The sequence below is a fragment of the Hippopotamus amphibius genome, chromosome 16 (assembly GCF_030028045.1).
Source record: "Hippopotamus amphibius kiboko isolate mHipAmp2 chromosome 16, mHipAmp2.hap2, whole genome shotgun sequence".
Lineage (NCBI taxonomy): Eukaryota > Metazoa > Chordata > Mammalia > Artiodactyla > Hippopotamidae > Hippopotamus > Hippopotamus amphibius.
This window is the reverse complement of record NC_080201.1, coordinates 62,542,202-62,560,682: the sequence shown is the minus strand read 5'-3', so window position 1 is coordinate 62,560,682 and position 18,481 is coordinate 62,542,202. Positions and strand designations below refer to the sequence as shown.

The window sequence follows — 18,481 nt, the reverse complement described above, 5'->3', positions numbered from 1 at the left end:
GATTGCCCCCCAAAGGCTAAATCTAGAAGGTGCAAAGAACCCAAGGGCTAGCCCTGTGTTTCCTTTTCCATGTATTTCAAGAATAAGCTTATCAAACATTCAGGCTGTTTTCACTCCCTCAGTGTATTAGGCGAGATCACAGATCTTAGCGCCCACTTTGAGCCTCTATCCCTCACCTGTAAAACGTGTATGTGTGTTTCTGTGTGTGTGCTCTGCGTGTGTGTGCGCGTGATCATTCCTACCTACAGGGCAGCTGGGAACGTCTCCTGAGATCATGGGTGGGAGGCAAGTGTTTGGCTCATAGTACGTGCAATAAACAGGAGCAGTTCTCTCTCAGCGGAGCGACCAAGCGTTAGGAGAAGCCACTGCTCCCGGGTGCAGAAGGAAGGAAGCTCAAGTGTTGGAACCAGATGAACCTAGTTCCAACTCACAGCTCTGCCAATTTCCACCTGTGCGACCCTGGGTGAGTCATTTCACCTCGGTGGACCTAGCTGCAAAATGATTTCAGTAAACTCAGTGTGCAGGCTTGGGGAGAAGATTAAATGAAGCAGGGAATTCCTTGGCGGTCCAGTGGTTAGGACTCCACCCTTCCACTTCAAGGGGAACAGGTTCCATCCCTGGTTGGGAAAGTAATACCCTGCATGCTGGGGGCGTGACCAAAAATTTTTTTAAATAAACAAATATGTCAATCAATCAATCAAGGAAGGTGAGTAATAGTAACAGTTACCTAGGGGCTTCCCTGATGGCACAGTGGTTAAGAATCCGCCTGCCAATGCAGGGGACATGGGTTCAAGTCCTAGTCCGGGGAAGATCCCACATGCCCAGGAGCAACTAACCCCGCAGGCCACAGCTACTGAGTCTGCGCTCTAGAGCCTGCGAGCCGCAACTATTGAGCCCACGTGACACAACTACTGAAGCCTGGGCGCCTAGAGCCCGTGCTCCACAAGAGAAACCACTGCAATAAGAAGCCCGCGCACTGCAATGAAGAGTAGCCCCCACCCTCTGCAACTAGAGAAAGCCTGTGCGCAGCAACGAGGACCCCATGCAGCCAAGAAATTAATTAATTTTAAAAACCCAGTTACCTAGGTGGTCACAGTGATACAACAGTTAATTTTTATTGATCCTGACCCGTGCCATTTGTTGTCCTACTCGCTTTACATGGACTGAATTATAAAGTGTGACTGTTAATGATGATTAAGCAGTTTAACAAACAACCATCTAACCTTATTCGGTAGCACGCCAGACCTCTCCACCCCGACCCTAGGGCAGAGACCTCGACCCGCCCTCTGTATCCAATGCCCTCCCCCTGGGCAGACAGAGACGTGTTTGAAATAAAGTTTATTGAAGTTTCTGTCGGTATTTACATATGATACACGGTAAATAACAGAGCCAGGCCCCCCACCCCACCCCTTCCCCACCCCCAAAGCCCCCCTCCCCCCAGCCTCGTTAAAAATCGCTGCGTAGACAGGTTAACTGCTGCGGTCCCCCCCTCCCCCCTCCCCCCTAAGATGCAAACTAAAAGCCCCTGTCCCTCCCCCTGCCCCCCTCCCCCCACCCAGGGGGCCTTTCTGGTTCCGTGTACAGCACTGTGCTCCCTCGCCCCTCCTCTCCTAATCAGGGGGTGGTGAGTTTCTGGTGACCCCCTCAATCTGTCCAAGGGGGCGGACGGACCCTTGAAAGAGGCCAGAGTTGGGGGTCTGAGATGGGATGGGGGACTTCGATGAGGGGGAGTGCCAGAAAATGGAAGACTTCGAGGTTTGGGGGGTGTCGACCCCCGCTACTGCCTCTCCCTCCCCCGACGGGGCCTCGAGGGGGAAGAGGCGGGCACAGGCGTGGAAATGGCGTGGAGGAATTCCCTCCACCCTAGGGTCTCCATTCTTGTCGTGTGGTGTGTGGGGCTGGACGCACCTAGGGGCTTTGGATGAGCGGGTGGAGAGGAGGCCGGGAGGCAGTTAGAGAAGGAAGAGGACGAAGAGGAAGGAAAAGAAGCCAAGGTTAGCTGAGCGAACACGAAAATCCGTTCGAGAGAGCCCTCGAAAAGGCAGGTAACCTTCAGAAGACCGAGAAGAGTCCAGCAGGTGAGAAAGAACGGGGGTCTCCCACACGTGTGCGTGTTTGTGGGGGAAGGCCATACCTGCGGCCTCCAGCCTCCCACCCCACCCCAGAGCTGTGGGTGGAGCAAGAAGAACCCCCCACCCCCACCCCCCGTCCGCTGCACCCGAGGACCACGAAGGTCTGGAGGTGAGATTGGGCCTGGAAAGAGAGAAAGCGGGGCAGAGGGGAGAAGAGGATGTTTGGCATTCCTGGCTGCTGCCGGAACCTACCCTCCAGCCCAGAGCCCTTGCTGCGTGCGGGAAGGTTGGGGGGCGGTTCACGGAGGTGGGTGCTCTCGGCAGCTCGGCGCGAGGGAAGAGGAACCTGGGAGGAGGTAATTGGCTGGGAGGGGCGGGGCCTAAGGAAAAGGGGCCTAGAAGGAGGTGTCATCGGAAGTGGAAGGGACCAATGAAACGGAGCGGTCAGGAAAGAGGGCGGAGCCATTGGAAAGAGGGCGGGGTTAGGTGGTGGGGCGGGGCTACTGGGAGAGGGCGGGGCCGACGCTTGCGCAGCGTCCTCCAGGTGGGACGCGGAGTCCCGAGGACTCGAGCTGGAGCTGCGTTGCGGGGAGACCCGTGAGGACTAGGAGGAAGAAGAGGAGGAGGAGGAAGAGGGGCTCTCCGGGGGCGGGGCCTCAGCAGGGCGAGGTGGAGATGTGCAGGTGGTCGGGGTACTTGATGGCGGGAGGGTAGTTCTGCGTCATCTGGATGGATACGTCACTAGAGATGTCGGAGGGGCTGCGGCCGCGGCGCCAAGCCTCGGGCTGCAGAAACTGGCCCGAGTAGTCGGAGCAGTCGCTGAGACGCGGGCGGTAGAAGGCCGGGTGCGGACGGTACATCTCCTCCTCCGCGTAGCGCTTGGTGAACAAGTACACGGACATCACGCCAGCTCCCTGTGGCAAGCAAGGTCAGAGTCCCAGAGGCTGGCCCCGGGTCCCCTCTGACCCCAAAACTCAAGATCCCCAACCCTTCCTCTCCCAGGACCCCAAATTCCAAGCCTCCAACTTCCTCCTTTCCCAGAACCCAGGGGTTGGGGCCCCAGTCACCTCCTCCCCCAAGATCCCCCCGAGTCAGCGTCCTCAGTTTCCTCCTCCCCCAGATCTAGGAGTCTAGGCCCCCAGGCGCCCTTCTCCCCCAGGACCCCAGGAGCTGGAGCTCCCAGACCCTCCTCCTCCAGGACCCAGGGGCTAGGACCTCAGCCACCACCTCCTTTTAATTCAGAGTCTACACCCACAGCCTCCTCTTCCTCCTGGAGCCAGGAATCATGCTCCCCCCCCCCCGCCCCCCCATTCAAAACTCTAGAGTCTGGGCCCCACAGGCGTCACCTCTTTGAGTAGGAAGGAGGAAGCTGCGAAGGCAAAAGACCACCCGTAGCGATAGTGGAAATACTGCTCAGAGCTGCTGGGCCTGTTCATGACCTCATCGTTGATGCTGGAAATGTAAAGAACCAAGCCCACCACCAAGGAGAGGCCTGGGGGAGCAGAGGGGTGCCCTTGGTCCATTAGCAGTGGTCCCCTTTCCCCAGCCCCAGACCCTCTGCATCCCACAACCATCTTCTCCCCTCTCCTCCCTTGTGGACTAACTTCCATCCTTTGAAGCCCCTTGTGTGCTGGGCCTCGGCTGGGTGCAGGGAGCCCAGAGATAGATCCACAACCTCCTCCTCCCTCCCACCCCCACGCTAATCTTCCACCCAGGAGCTCACAATGCAATTGGGGAAGGCAAAAATGGACACCGGTCAACGGTCACATCCATGGTGGTATGTACTGTAAGGGAGACAGTAGCACAGAGCTCCGTGGGTGCAGAAGAGGCACCAAACGCACCTGGGGCAGGGGTGGAGGGATTCAAGGAAAGCTTCCTGGAAGCATGCCTTTGTCCAAGTCCTAAACGATGAGGCCCAGGAAAGAATTAGGGTTTACCATTCTACCACTCTAGGCAGGGCAGAGGGAAGAGCATGGGCAGAAGTTGGAGGGGGAACATTGAACTGATTCATCCATGTAGCTAAAACATGGACCACAGCCACGAGAAACGAGGCCAGAGAAGGGGGCAGGGAATTGCCATGATGGGCCTCGACTGCCAGGCTGAGGAGCTTGGCATCGACACCAGGGGCACTGGGGAGCCATGGAAGGTCTGGAGCAGAGGAAGGACAGGGCCAGACTGGAGTGCTAGAAGATCCTTCGCGGGGGCGGGGGGGGGCTGACTGGTTCTGGGAAGAGATTGGAGAGGAGAAACTGGATATTGTGATATTCCAGGGGGAGGAGGATGAGGCTGAGCTGATGCTGTATAGGTAATATCAACAACAACATCAGTAACAATAATAACAACAATGGCTTATGTAGGTCTTGCTCTGAGCCAGGCACCATTCCCAGTGTTATATATGCATTAACTCATTCAAACCTCAACAACACTTTCAAAGAAGTACCATTTTTGTCTCCATTTGCAGTTGAGTAAATAGGGGCACATGGAGGAGGTGGAGAGGAGAGGTCTGATTTGAAAAATTTTAAGAGGCAACTATCACTTCCTCAAGATGAACTTTCTTTGAAACGGTAGCCGTGCAGAGCGATAGCCACACATAGGGAGGCTTAAGGAGGCTATAAAATCCCCTGCCCTAAATTAATCCAAGTAATCCCCATCCGCATCTTCCCCTAGGAGCCTACAAATAAACATCTGTGCATCCATCGCACCCAGAATAAATCTCAGTTCCTTCCATTGCCTACAAAAAAGGTTAGCAAACAATGACCGCCTTCCCCCTAGGGCTAAATCCAGCCCACCTCCTGTTTTTGTAGGGCCTACGAGCTAAGCATGGTTTTTATATAATTAAACGGTTGAAAAAAATCAAAAGAATATTTTGTGGCACGTAAAAACGTATATGCATTTCATTTGGCAGTTCCTCAAAGTGTTAAAGATAGAATTACCATATGACCCAGCGATTCCACTCCTAGGTGTTTACCCGAGAAAGCTGGAAACATATGCTCACAGGAAAACTTGTGCCTGCGTGTTTGCAGCAGCGGTATTCATAACAGCCAAAAAAGTGGAAACAACCCAAATGTCTATCCACAGAATGGATAAACAAAATGTGGTATAGCCATATAAAGGAATATTATTCAGCCAAAAAAAGGAATGAGGCACTGATGTATGCTGCCACATGGAGGAGCCTAGAAAGTATGCTAAGTGAAAGAAACTAGATGCAAAAGACCACACAGCGCATGGTTCCACTTATATGAACTGTCCGAAATCCATAGAGATAGAAAGTAGATTAGTGGTTGCCGGGGAGTGGGGTGGAGGGGCAATTATGATTAGCTGTTAAAGGGAGTGAGGTTTCTCTTTGGAGTGATGAAAATGTGGAAAAAGTAAGTAATGGAGGTGACTGTACGATCCTGTGACTATACTAAAACTGCTGAATCGATGAACTTTGTGTTATGTGAATTATAACGTCTCAATTTAAAAAGCATATGAATTTACAACTTCAGGGTCCATAAATAACATTTGATGGGAACACAGACACGCTCATTTGTTTACGTGTAGCCTGTGGCTGCACCGGCAGAACAAGACGGTATGGCCAGGAAAGCTGAAAATATTTATTATCTGGCATTTTTACAGAAACGCGTTCCTGACCCTTGGACTGCAATGCCTACAAAGTCTGGCACCTGCCAAACTCATCTCTAGTCATTTTTCCTTGCACCTGCTCCTTAGATCATATGATTTTCCCACTCTTGCCTGAATGCATCAAGCTTATTTCTGCCTCAGGGCCTTTGCTCTCGCTGTTCCCTTGAACTGGAATGCCCTTCCCCCAGATTTCCCCATGACTCTCTCTGTCACTTCATTTATATTATTGTTATTATTATTATTAATTTGGGGGGGCCTTGCCACATGGCATGTGGGATCTTAGTTCCCCAAACAGGAATCGAACCCTCGCCCCCCGCAGTGGAAGCACTGAGTCTTAAACTGGACCACCAGAGAAGTCCCTATCACTTCATTTAGATCTCTCCTTGCTTGTCACTTCTTTATAAAAGACCATCTATGATCTCCTTGTTTTAAAATATTGTCCCTTCACTCAGAATTAGAAAAATGCAGGTGAAAACAATGAGGAGATACCATTTCTCATCCATCAGATCATCAAAATTTAAAAAGCTTCCCAACATACTCTCTGTGAGGCAGGGAAACGGAAGCTCTTATATGTCGCTGGTGGGGATGCAAAACGGTGCGACCTCTATGGAGGGGAATTTGTCCATGTCTAACCACACATGTATTTATCCTTTAACCCAGGAATCCCACTTCTAGAAACCTACCCTAAAGATACCTGTCCAACGATATGAAAGCATACATGTACAGGTTAACTCACTGCAGCATTATTTGTAATTGCAAAATATTAAAAATCACCTGGATGCCCTTACATAGAGGATTAATGGAATAAACTATAAAACATCGTATAACAGAGTACTGTGCCACTGTGAAAGGACAATGAGGGGACTTCCCTGGTGGCGCAGTGGTTAAGAATCTGCCTGCCAATGTAGGGGACACGGGTTCAATCCCTGGTTCAGGAAGATCCCATATGCTGCGGAGCAACTATTGAGCCCGAGAGCTACAGCTGCTGAGCCTGTGTGCCACAACTAGTGAAGCCCGCTAGCCTAGAGCCTGTGGTCCTCAATGAGAGAAGCCACTGCAATGAGAAGCCCATGTACCACAACAAAGAGTAGCCCCTGCTGGCTGCAAGAGAAAGCCCCTGAGCAGCAACGAAGACCCAACGCAGCCAATAAATAAATACATAAATAAATAAATTAATTGATTTTAAAAAGGGGGTTCCTAATAGCCCAGCTGGGGACAATCTGAACATCAAAATGAATACTAAAAGTAATGGCATACAATACACTGAATTTTTTAAAAATGTGAATCTATACTGATATATTCTTTAAAGAAATAAGTAATAAAAGAAAAGCGAAAATTGGGGAATTCCCTGGCAGTTCAGTGGTAAGGACTCTGAGCTTTCACTGCCAAGGGCCCAGGTTCAATCCCTAGGCAGGGAACTAGGATCCCACAAGCCACATGGCAGTGACACCCATGTAGATAGAACAACAGAGTTAGGAAAACACCATTTTGCAATCTTTGTAGCAATATTAGGCATTTAATCACTGGATGACAGAAACTCCTCATGAAATATCTATTCATTACAAAGGGAATTTTGAAAACTTCCTTTCCCATAAAGGAACCTGACAGATACAGTCTGAACCAAGTAACCAAAGCTAACATCAGTAACAGGGCAAATGGACACCCTGACCTCCTGATGTGATTTTGCCATGACTTCATTTACGTAGTGTCCCTGCTGGAAATTTGTAACCTGGATCCACTCCTGTGGAAAGTGTGGGGTGTTCTACAAAACACTGGCTGCATTCTTCAAAAAAATGTCAACATAAAAGATTTTTTTTTTTAAGGCACAGGAACTATATAAAAGATGAAAGGAGACGAAAGAGACACAGCAAGGGAATGCAGAAGGGGATCCTAGCCTGGATCCTGAATCTGGGGGAAAACCGACTATAAAAAGTAGTGTTGGCACAGTTGGTGAGATTTGAATACAGACTGTGTATTAGCTGTAATACTGTGTATGTGTTAAACTTCCTGAATTTGATGACTGTACTGCAGTTAGGAAAGAAAATGCACTTGTTCTTAGGAGATATTTGCTGACGTACTTAAGAGTGAAGTGTTTGCAATTTATGTTCAGGTGGTTATATATAATATAATATAATATAAATTATATAATATATACGTATATAGATATATACACATAAAACAGAGAGAAAGAAACAGAAAGACAAATGTGGAAAATGTTATAAATTAGTCCAGGTGAAGAATACATGAGAGTTCCTTGTGTTATTCTTACAACTTTTCTCTATGTTTACATTTTTTTCCAGGACTTCCCTGGTGGTGCACTGGTTAAGAATCTGCCTGCCAATGCAGGGGACACGGGTTCGAGCCCTGGTCCAGGAAGATCCCACATGCTGCGGAGCAACTAAGCCTGTGCACCACAGCTACTGAGCCTGCGTGCTGCAACTACTGAAGCCTGCTCACCTAGAGCCTGTGCTCTGCAACAAGAGAAGCCACCACAATGAGAAGCCCTGCACAGCAAGTAAGAGTAGCCCCCGCTCACCGCAACTAGAGAAAGCCTGCGCGCAGCAACAAAGACCCAACACAGCCAAAAATAAATAAATAAATTTATTAAAAATTTTTTTTCCTGAAACAACAAATTTTAAGTAAAATATGCATCCCAAGCAGGATTTTTCCCCCAAGGTGCCAAAGCATTACCCTGCAAATGACTTATTCATTGTAAAAAATAAAAATAAAAATGTACCTTTTCAATGGAGAGCTCTAATGATCACCCCCTTTACCAAGGGTTCAAACTTTGTTCCACTCCTGGTGGGAACAACTTGACATTATTTGCTACCTGAAGTGATGGGCTATAAAGAACACACCACCACCTCTAAATCTTGCCAAACATATTTAAGCAGAATCTAATCAAGTCTCTACCCAGAACATAAGTTCCAGGTTACAGAAAATACAAAGAAAGAGGAACAAATCAAAGAATGCCACGAGGAAACAGTCAAACAAGTGTAGGGTGTGGGGTGTTCTCTAAGACACCTTGTCCTGCAGATTTCAGAAGGACAATAACATGCCCTTAACACTTAAGCAAGTGATGGATCTTAGCATCTCAAAGAGAGACAACCAGATAGTATTGTGTCTCCTGATGCAGTACAGTAGGATGTAATAGCACCACCTATCTATGAGGTAGTTTTGCCCCCACCCCAGAAAATCAAACCTGGATCTGATCTGCAGTTTTACAGGAAAACACAAGATGGATGAACATATTAAACATGATACAAAAACACAACTAGGAAGATCTAGAGCGTGGGAATTCTATGAGACAAATGACTAGACTTCTTCAACAGATAAATGGCAGGGAAAGATAGAAGGAGAGGGACCGTTATAGATTAAAAGAGCCTTCAGAGAGCCATCGACTAAATGCACAAATGGAATTTGGATCCTGGTTTGCAACAAACTAATGGTAAAAAAAAAAAAAGGCATTTATGAGACAAGTGGGGAAGTTGAACACTACTAGGTATTAATTTGTATTAAGTAGCTATTCTTAATGGTTTGGGCATGATAGTGGCTCTGTGGCTATGTTAAATAACAAAGTACAGATTTCTCAGAGAGATACTGAAGTATTTGTGGATAAAACAATTTAACGTTTGAGACTGACTTTAAAATCCTGTAGTGAAGTACAGAAGGGAGGTATGGCAGTATGACTAAAAAAAGATTCACCATATGTTGATAATTGTTGAAACTGAGTGAAGGGTACATGAAAATTATACTATCCATTGTATATTTTTATAACGAAATATATTTTAAAAGTCAGTGTTGAAAAAAAAAATATATAGTACGGAAACTAGTCTAGACTAAAAGACAATTAACTAAATGCTACACATAAACCTAGATTGAATCCTTGTTCTGGAGGAAAAGCTATAAAAGGCATTCTTAGAACAACTGGGACAGTTTGAAAATGGAATGAATTTTGTTATGGAATTATTGTAAAATTTCTAGAGTTGATAATGGTGTTGTAGTTATGTAGAAAATGTCATTACTCTTAAGAGATGCATATTAAAATGAACAATCATGATACCTGCAACTTACTTTCAAATGGTCAAGCTAAAACAAACAAACAACAACAATAACAAAACCCAAACTGTGTGTAAAGAGAGAGAGAGAGAGAGAGAATACGGCAAAACTTTAGCAAAATGCAAGTATCTATGTGGATCTAGGTAGAAGAAGTACCAGTGTTCACTGTACTATTCTATAGATTTCAAAGTTTTCATTAAAAATTTGAAATGGGCTTCCTAGGTGGCGCAGTGGTTAAGAATCCGCCTACTAATGCAGGGGACACGGGTTCGATTCCTACTCCAGGAAGATCCCACATGCCGTGGAGCAACTAAGCCCTTGTGCCACAACTATTGAGCCTGCGCTTTAGAGCCCGTGTGCCACAACTACTGAAGCCCACTCGCCTAGAGCCCATGCTCTGCGACAAGAGAAGCCACGGCAATGAGGAGCCTGCGCACCACAGCGAAGAGTAGCCCCTGCTCTCCGCAGCTAGAGAGGGCCCGTGTGCAGCAACGAAGACCCAACACAGCCAATAAATAAATAAATAAACATTAAATTTAGGGCTTCCTAGGTGGCGCAGTGGTTAAGAATCCGCCTGCCAATGTAGAGGTCACGGGTTCGATCCCAGCTCCAGGAAGATCCCACATGCCGCGGAGCAACTAAGCCCGTGTGCCAAAAAAAAAAAAAAAAAAAAAAAACATTAAATTTAAAAAAATGTGGAGTGATTGAGGTAAGAATGAGTAATGACCTTCCCAGCAATCTCCTTCCCCTTCACCTCCTTTTTTTTAATTTTCACAGCACTTATCACCACCTAACATTACATTTCCTAGCTAGTTGTAATTGTTTAGTCATGCGTCTGCCTCACTTCCTCTAGGATGCTTGGAACTAGTCTACCTCGTTCCCTGTCACATTCTGGGCATCTAGCACAAGATGCAGCAGATAATAAATACTCGTTGAACAGCTGAATATACGTGCCATGCAACTGGAACTTCTCGAAAAGCTTGCTAGCTGCTTTCCCCTTTTAAATCTACTCTAAATCGCCACTCCTCTGTCTCCTTTAATAGTTAACCTTTCCTTGCACTGAAATTCCACCTTTGACTTCCAGTATTCCATAATTTTGATGTTGAAGAAGTGGGGCCCATGAACTGTTACACAGTGAAGGCATCTGAGATAGGTCTCGGAAGATGAGCAGGTTTATAGGAAAAGAATACCTAGGGAATTCCCTAGTGGTCCAGTGGTTAGGACTTGGCGCTTTCACTGCCAGGGGCCCAGGTTCAGTCCCTGGTCAGGGAACCAAGAGCCTGTAAGCTGTGCGGTGCAGCCAAAATTAAAATAAAATAAAATAAAATAATAAAGTAAAATAAAGGCAATGTGCGACTCTAAGCAAGATCCTTAAAAGGAAAAAAAAAAAAAAAAAAAAAACACCTAAAGAAGTCCAGAAACCACACTGGCTAGAGCACCCTAGTCAAATTCAGGGGAATCCTCTTGATTCCCACCCCAGCCCCCAACCAAGAAGGATGCTCCGTTATCAAGTCATGTCCATTTTACTTCCTGAATCTGTCAAAATCTAAACCCCCTTTTGCACCCTCAAGTCCTCTGACCCAGCTAAGGCTTATTCCCTATGCCTGTCCCATTGCCTTCAAATCTGTATCTCCCTGTTTTAGATACTGGTTCTTTCTAAAACCCATACCAGACTCTATCCTTATGTCGACAAAACCCTTCCTTGGCTCCCTAGTATCCACGAGAGAAAGTATTCATTCCTCAGCCTGATATTCCAGGCCTTTTATGATCTGAAACCTGCTAACCACTCCTGCTTCACCCCAAGTTCCATGTTTCACATTTCCATTCTGAATAACAAACATTCTCCATACAGAGAGTCAGGAGTAGGGTTGATGAGAAGGAAACAAATATTTCCAAAGAGAAAGAGATTTTGTTGTTGTTTTTCGCCCTTGTTTTTGTTTTTAGTAACTGAAAGTTATCTAAAAAGAATGTCCAAAGGTAAGTTATTCTTGTCGTTCTTTCTCCTTCCTGGTCATTTCACAGGGGCTCTGGTTCTCTGCAAAATAACCTTCTTTTCCCTTTTTTCTCCTTCCCTCTTTTTCTCTCTCCCTTCCCCCTTCCTTGCTCTGTAATCCAACTCTCTCCCTCCCCCTTCCACTACTTCTGCTTCAGAATTCTTAGAGCACAGTAGGCAAGAATCACCTACATTCCAAGCTGAACAGGAACAACCTGGCTTTAGAACAAAGAGTTTCAGGACCATGGAGAGCTACACAGCCGGCTATCTCTGTCTCAGTTGCTCTCTAGGGTCTTACACAGACTGTGAATTCCATCCCGGTACAAGGCGCTTTTCTCTGTTCGCTTGAAAAACTCCCCCTCGCCCTTTCTGCATCGTCAATTTAGACGTCACCTGCTTTTGAAGTTCTGGTCACTCCCATCCTCCCCACCACCCTACTGTGTCAGCTTAATGCTTAATGCTCTTCCCTTTTCCCAGAATGCCCCGAGCTGTCTTTATCGTGCATCCCTTCTACAAATATTTCCTCGAGGACTTTGTGCCAGCACCTCATCTAGGCTCTGAAGATACAAGCAAGAGCATGTTTCTGTCTTTTGGAGTTTACATTCTGGTAGAAGGAGGCAGAAAAAGAATAAGATGACGCTGGCAGGAAGTGCTATGAAACAAATATAAAATAGGAAATGTGATAGGTAGTCAAGTGGGGGCAAAGCAACACTGGGTACCTTTGTCAGAGAAAGAAACTCTGAAAAGGGAAAGTTGACGCCTTTGAGGATTAGGGGGAAGTGACTTCCAAACATGGAGGGTTCGTGAGAGTAAAAGCGAGGTTCAGATGATCATTTTCGAGGCCAGGGTGGCTCAAGTTATAAGCGATGGAGCGAGTGCTGGTGAGTTAGGAAATGAAGCCAGAGGTCTGAACAGCAGCCAAATCATGGAAGACCTTGTAAGCCAGCATGAGGCTTCTAAGTGCAATGGAAATCCATTGAAGGGATTTAAATGTTGTGAGACAAGCACTGATGGACGTGTAGTTGGGGGCTGTTTTGTGGCTGACTGCATGTAGACTGATATGCATTCCAGTATACAGCAGGTGCAGACTAATACTGTTTGATTCCACTTACATGAGGTACCTAGAATAGTCAAATTCACAGAGTCAGAAAGTACATTGGTAGATGCCAGGGGCCGGGGGATGTGAGGAGGTGAGGAGGAGAAATGGGGAGTCAGTGTTTAACGGGGACAGAGTTTCAGTTTAAGGTGGTGAAACATCGGGGAGGGGGATAATGGTGAGAGTTGCACAGCAATGAGAATGTACTTAGTGCCACTGAACTGTGCAGCTAAATATGGTTAAAATAATATGTTTTATATTATGTGGCTTTTACCACAGTAAAAAAAAAAAGTAAAAAAAAAAAAGATTCAGCATGTCCCCAGTGCCCAGCACAGGGCATGGCATGTAAGATGTCTCCGTAAATATTTGATGGGTGAATGAATGAGCCGGTGCACAGAACATGACTGAGGGTCAGGGGTTAACATGAGCCATGCATGGGAAGATTGCCTCTCATGACCTGGAAAAAGAAAATCGATGTCACTCCAGCCTCCTCCCCCTTCTCTCACCAACCATATCCAGGCAGCCATCTGGTTCTCTTGATTCCTCTGTCAATATCCTTCTCTCTCAAAGCCATCCAGTCACCTTTATCCTTCCATCCGCCGCCCCAGCTCAAACCTGATCTGCTCTTGCCTGGACCGCGGCCTAAGCCTCCTCCTCTGTTTGTCCATTTCCAGTCTCTTTCCTTCTAGTCCGTTCCAAACACATGTCCCTGAGGGATCTTTAACAGCCAGGTGTGACTCTATTCCTTTCCTGCCCCAGCCCTCCCACCTCTTTCTCCAAAACTGAATGCCAACCTCACCATTAACCAGACCTCAGGCAGCTCTGGTCTCTTTCTAAGTCTTGGTTTCCTCAATGGGAACATGAGGTGGTTGGACTAGATCATTCCATTCCAAGATCTAAGATATTGGTACTATTTCCATTCTTACCTCTCTCTCTTTTTTTGGGGGGGCGGGGTGGAAGGGGGGCACGCCATGCGGCATGCAGGCTGTTGGTTCCCTGACCAGGGATTGAACCCGTGTCCTCTGCACGTGGAATGTGGAGTCTTAACCACTGGACCACCAGGGAAGTCCCCATTTCCTCTCTTTTAATCTCCTTTGTCTCTATGATTTTAAACTGCAGTGGGGCAGTAGAGAGTCCTGCTTCCACTATGGAGCGACTTAACTTCTGAGCGCTTCTCTTCCCTCAAATGGAAAATGGGAATAATAATAGCATCTGCCTTACGAGGTGAAGGAAAAAGAATAACTTAATTTGCAGAAAGCACTTAGAACTTCCCCGAACCACGGCACTCAATACAGCCTTTATCACTACGGTTGTTGCTGCTTCTACTGCTATTTACACAAGTAGGTGTGTACGTGTTTATTATTTACGACCACGTGTTGAGCCCTTACTGCTATAGGCCAGGCACGGGGTTGGCCCTTCACATCCACGGTCTAGACCGGGGATCAGAAAACTACTATTTGCCCCGCTGTCTGTTTTTGTATGGTTTGCGAGCTAAGTGTGGTTTTTACATTTTTTTTAATGGTGGGAAAAAAGAAAAACGAAGAATAATATTTCATGACCCATGAAAATTACATTGAATTGAAATTTCAGGGTCCATAAGCAGGTTTATTGGAACACAGCCAGGCCCGCTGCTTCCCCTCTGGTTGCCTTGGCACTCCAACCGTATGACTCACAGAGCCTGAAATATTTACTATCTGGCCCTAAGCAAAACGTTTGCTGACCCCTGACCAAGACGGGTCCTCTCAACAGCTCCACAAAGCAAGGCTGTAGCTCACACACTGAGTAAATGATAGGATTTTAACCCAGGTCTTTCTAGGTTCACAGCAGCACGTGCCTTCAGCCACTACACCCTGCAACCTTGGATACCTTGGGTGGGGTGCATAGGTCACAGTCTACGAAATGAAGTTCAGGAGGTGAGTTACAATACCCTCCCCCCCAAATTACTCTATGGTTAATCAGAAGCCTGATTTCCAGCCCTGATGGCACCACTGATCCTTGGCTTGACCTTGGGAAGTCAGGGCCTGATGCATTGGTACGAGCATGGCTTTTGGGAAGAGAATATCCTTGGTTCTGATGCCAACACTGCCATTTACCAGCTCGATTGCCGCTTCTGTTTCCACTTCTGTGAACCACAAACGATGGGATTTTCCTTTCAATGTTTCAGGTGGGTTGAATAAAAGTCCCCATGCTCCCTACCCTTGCCCCACTTTCTGTCTCTCTAGGCCACTATTTTTCCATCTGACACTCTGGGATGGTGATATTCTACGTGTCTTATTTTAGCCCGGTGTCTGTCTCTACATGCTGTGATTCAAGTTTGCATGGAGGTTGCACCCTGGTTTCCCTGGGAAAAGGTCTTGTCAGGTTAGGTTGAAGGCACGGGGGAGGTTTAGCCTGGAGAAAGCTGGGTGAGGAACGGGGAGGAGCCTGGGGGAGGGGATATTCAAAGATCCATCTTCAATGATTTGCAGAGCCGACTCAAAAGAGGTAACCGAGTGCAGGCCCCAGGCGACAGAATGGAAAGGAGACATAGAGTGGGGTTTGTTCATAAAGTATCAACTGAATTAGAAGGGCCCGAATGGCGTTTAATTAAATCGTGTTGAATTAATTCAAATTGAACTGAGGAATTGAGTCAGAATAGATTGGGGTTAGTTGAGCCAGATTGATGGAGTTAACTGTGTCAGGGCTGAGGTCATCTGGGCTGACCTAAGCTGAGTTGGACTGAATTGGACTGCACTGAGCTGAAATTCAGAGGAGGGTAACGTTTCAGAAAGAGCTCTGCTCTGGAGTGCAGGACACTCAGGTCCCTGGGGAACCAGCTTATGCTGGTATCTTAGGCAACTCCCTGCACAATTTCAGGCCTCGGTATCCCCATTTTCTCAAATGAGAGCTAATAATAACTCCCAGGCAGAGAGGTCATGGGAAAGTTATGAGATCTCTCATGCAAAAGAGCCTTGAATCTCAAAAGAAACAAGAACTATAAACAAACATTGCACACTAGCTAATGACTTGCATGGAGATGAATTTAAGGTGAAGTGTACTGATGCCTGCAACTCACTTGGAAATGTATTTTACAATGATGATAAGATAGACCGATGGATGGGTAGAAAGATAGATAGATGGACAGACACAGGATAAAGTAAATCTTGTGATATGGTAATGGCTGACTGTGTGGTGGGTCCAGGGTTCTTCCAACTTTTCTGGCTGAAAATGTTCAAGGAAGATGTTGCACAGAACATAGAGAGCCTAGTAATCTGTTAATTGCTAAAATATCAGGAGTGGATAAAAATACAGCCTCTGGAGGCGACATGCGTGCGTTTGAGTCCCATCCCTGCCTCTCACTGGTTGTGTGGCCCTGAGCAAATGACTTCATTTCTCTGAGTGTCTGTGTCCATATCTGTAAAATGGGGCTATTAATAGCATTTACCTCACAGGAGGGTGGTGCGTGTCAGCACAGAGCCTGGCACCTAATTAGCGCCCCAAAATCCTTCGCTGTGACTTGGCTGCCGGCTCCATTTCACAGGGGAGGAAAGCGGGGCTCAGAGAAGTTCTGCAACTCCTCCAGGATTACACAGCAAGGAAGGGACTTTCTTATTGGAAGAGGAACCCCAGGTTCCTGGAACCTAAAACAGTCCCGCAGCCTGTAAGTCCTGTCCTTGGGCTTACCCGATAGGATGAAGAAGATGCCAGAAACGAAGGCCAGGATGGTCCTCTGCGGGCGGATGTGGCCGATGTTGCTGATGACGAAGGCGGTGAACACGAGGAAGAGACTGACCATGGGGAAGGGGGTGGCTGTGCGCACTGTCTCTGGGGGAGGGGGAGGAAGAAAGGCGGGGCTGAGCGGGGACTCCTCACGGGGCCACCTCCCCATTCGCCTGCTTTCTCCACGTCCACACCCCCCACTCCTTTATGCGGCTTCTCCCCTTTTCCAAACGTCCACTGCTGGCTCCACCCCTTCACCCAGGCCACACCCCCTTTGGTTTGACCCCACCCCTTACCCATCGACCCCACCCACTTCCCAGGCCCCGCCCCTTCAACCTGGCCCCTCCTCCTTACCCAACCACTCTGCCAGCTTTCAAGCCTCCACTCCTTCCCTCCCACCCCACCCCTTTTCTGGTCCTGCCCTTTCTCCCAGGACCCTCCCTGTCACCTGGCCCCCTTGTTGCCTAACCCTCCCACCCCCCTGCTTCCCCTCACTCAGAATATTCTCCGTGTTTTCCGTCACCAAGTTGATCTCCGGTTCAAGGAAATATTCTGAGGCCACGCAGCGACCCTTTTCCCGGCCTGGGGGGAAGATAAGAAGACAGGGCTGGATGAGACTCCCGAGCTCTGGAGAGGCGGTCAGGGGCAGGATGCACAGTAGAGAGACCCCAGGATGGGAACGTCCTGGACTTTCATCCAAGGGTCATGGTCTGTACTATTCTTAGGGGGTCGCAGAAAGGGGTGGGCAGGAGTCTGGGAGTTCCTATTACAAGCTGCCCTAGAGATGCTTGGATGGAGGAGGACAGGGCTGGAAGCCTGAGTCCCAAGTGAGGAGGGGCCGCGGGCCAGGACTCCTGGATCTCTAAAGAGGGCAAGGGCTGGGGGCTGAGGTGCGACAGGTTTCCTGGAAGGAGCGGTTTCCGTGGGAGCTGGGGACATAGTTTTTTTTGTTTTTTTGTTTTTTTAAGTTCTGCCCATTCCACACTGGAACTGTCCAGGAGACAAGTTCTGAATTTAGACGACCGCTTCTAGAGGCCCAGGGGCTCCAGCGGGTTACCGGGGATTAGGCACCTGGAGACTGTGTGCGCATGAAGGCTCTTAGATCCAGGGAATAAAGGGCTGGACACTGAATCTCCAGGTAGAAATCTGACTCTCCAGGAGAGAAACAGGATTGATTTCTGGCACCCATGGGATGGAACTATGAATAAGGATTCTCGGGCCCCAAGCAAGGCAGGGACAGTTGACTGGAGGGCAGGTGAGGTCTGTACCTGCGAAGAAGCAGACTCGCCATAGGCCGGCGTGCAGCGCCATCTTGACCTCCGTGGTCTGGTTCTGCGGCAACACCGTTCCCTCTTCCATGTACAGCCAGTAGTCCGTGCTGACCGCGATGCCCACAAGCAGCAGACCACACGCACCAAACACGCTGCTCAGCAGGGTCAGGGCGCGGCTACTGCAGTGACTCATCCTCAGCGGCGGGGGGCGCCCTGCCGGGCCTGAGGGACGGGAAGCTGCGGTGGAGAGCCCTGATGGGACCACTAGAGTCCCCAAACCCCATGCAGCCCATGCAGGACACGGGCCAGAAACAACAATCCGCAAACTGAACCCTCTCCAACCTGACCTCTGTGTCCTGACCTATGACTCTATCCCTGGATTGGAACAAGTACCTTGTCTAGAAACGCTAACCTAGGCCACCAATCCCGACTCCATGCCCAGACCTGACACCCTGACCCCTTTCTTTTGGACTCTGTCTCAGAATAGCAACCAGAAATCCCCCAAGTGGGTCGCTAGCCAAGGACCCTAACCCCATACCCTGGCCTTGACCTCAGACCTCCCAAGATCCTTGGACTTTTATTTTGATTCTTAACATCCAACTCTAACACCAAGATCTTGACCTTCTAACTATGATATGGTGCCTTGACCTCAATTTGGTATCGCAAT

The 18,481-nt window shown here is 48.1% G+C and overlaps 1 protein-coding gene across 1 annotated transcript; it reads right to left on the bottom strand.

Moving 5' to 3' along the window:
- Window positions 1-2,728: 2,728 nt before the first annotated feature.
- On the bottom strand, window positions 2,729-18,007 carry CACNG7 (calcium voltage-gated channel auxiliary subunit gamma 7). The gene is made up of 5 exons (XM_057713239.1): window positions 17,812-18,007; window positions 17,039-17,125; window positions 16,508-16,648; window positions 3,419-3,564; window positions 2,729-2,986 (listed from the first exon to the last, which is right to left on the bottom strand). Exons 1-5 carry the CDS (start codon window positions 18,005-18,007, stop codon window positions 2,729-2,731), a joined length of 828 nt encoding a protein of 275 aa, XP_057569222.1.
- Window positions 18,008-18,481: the final 474 nt, after the last annotated feature.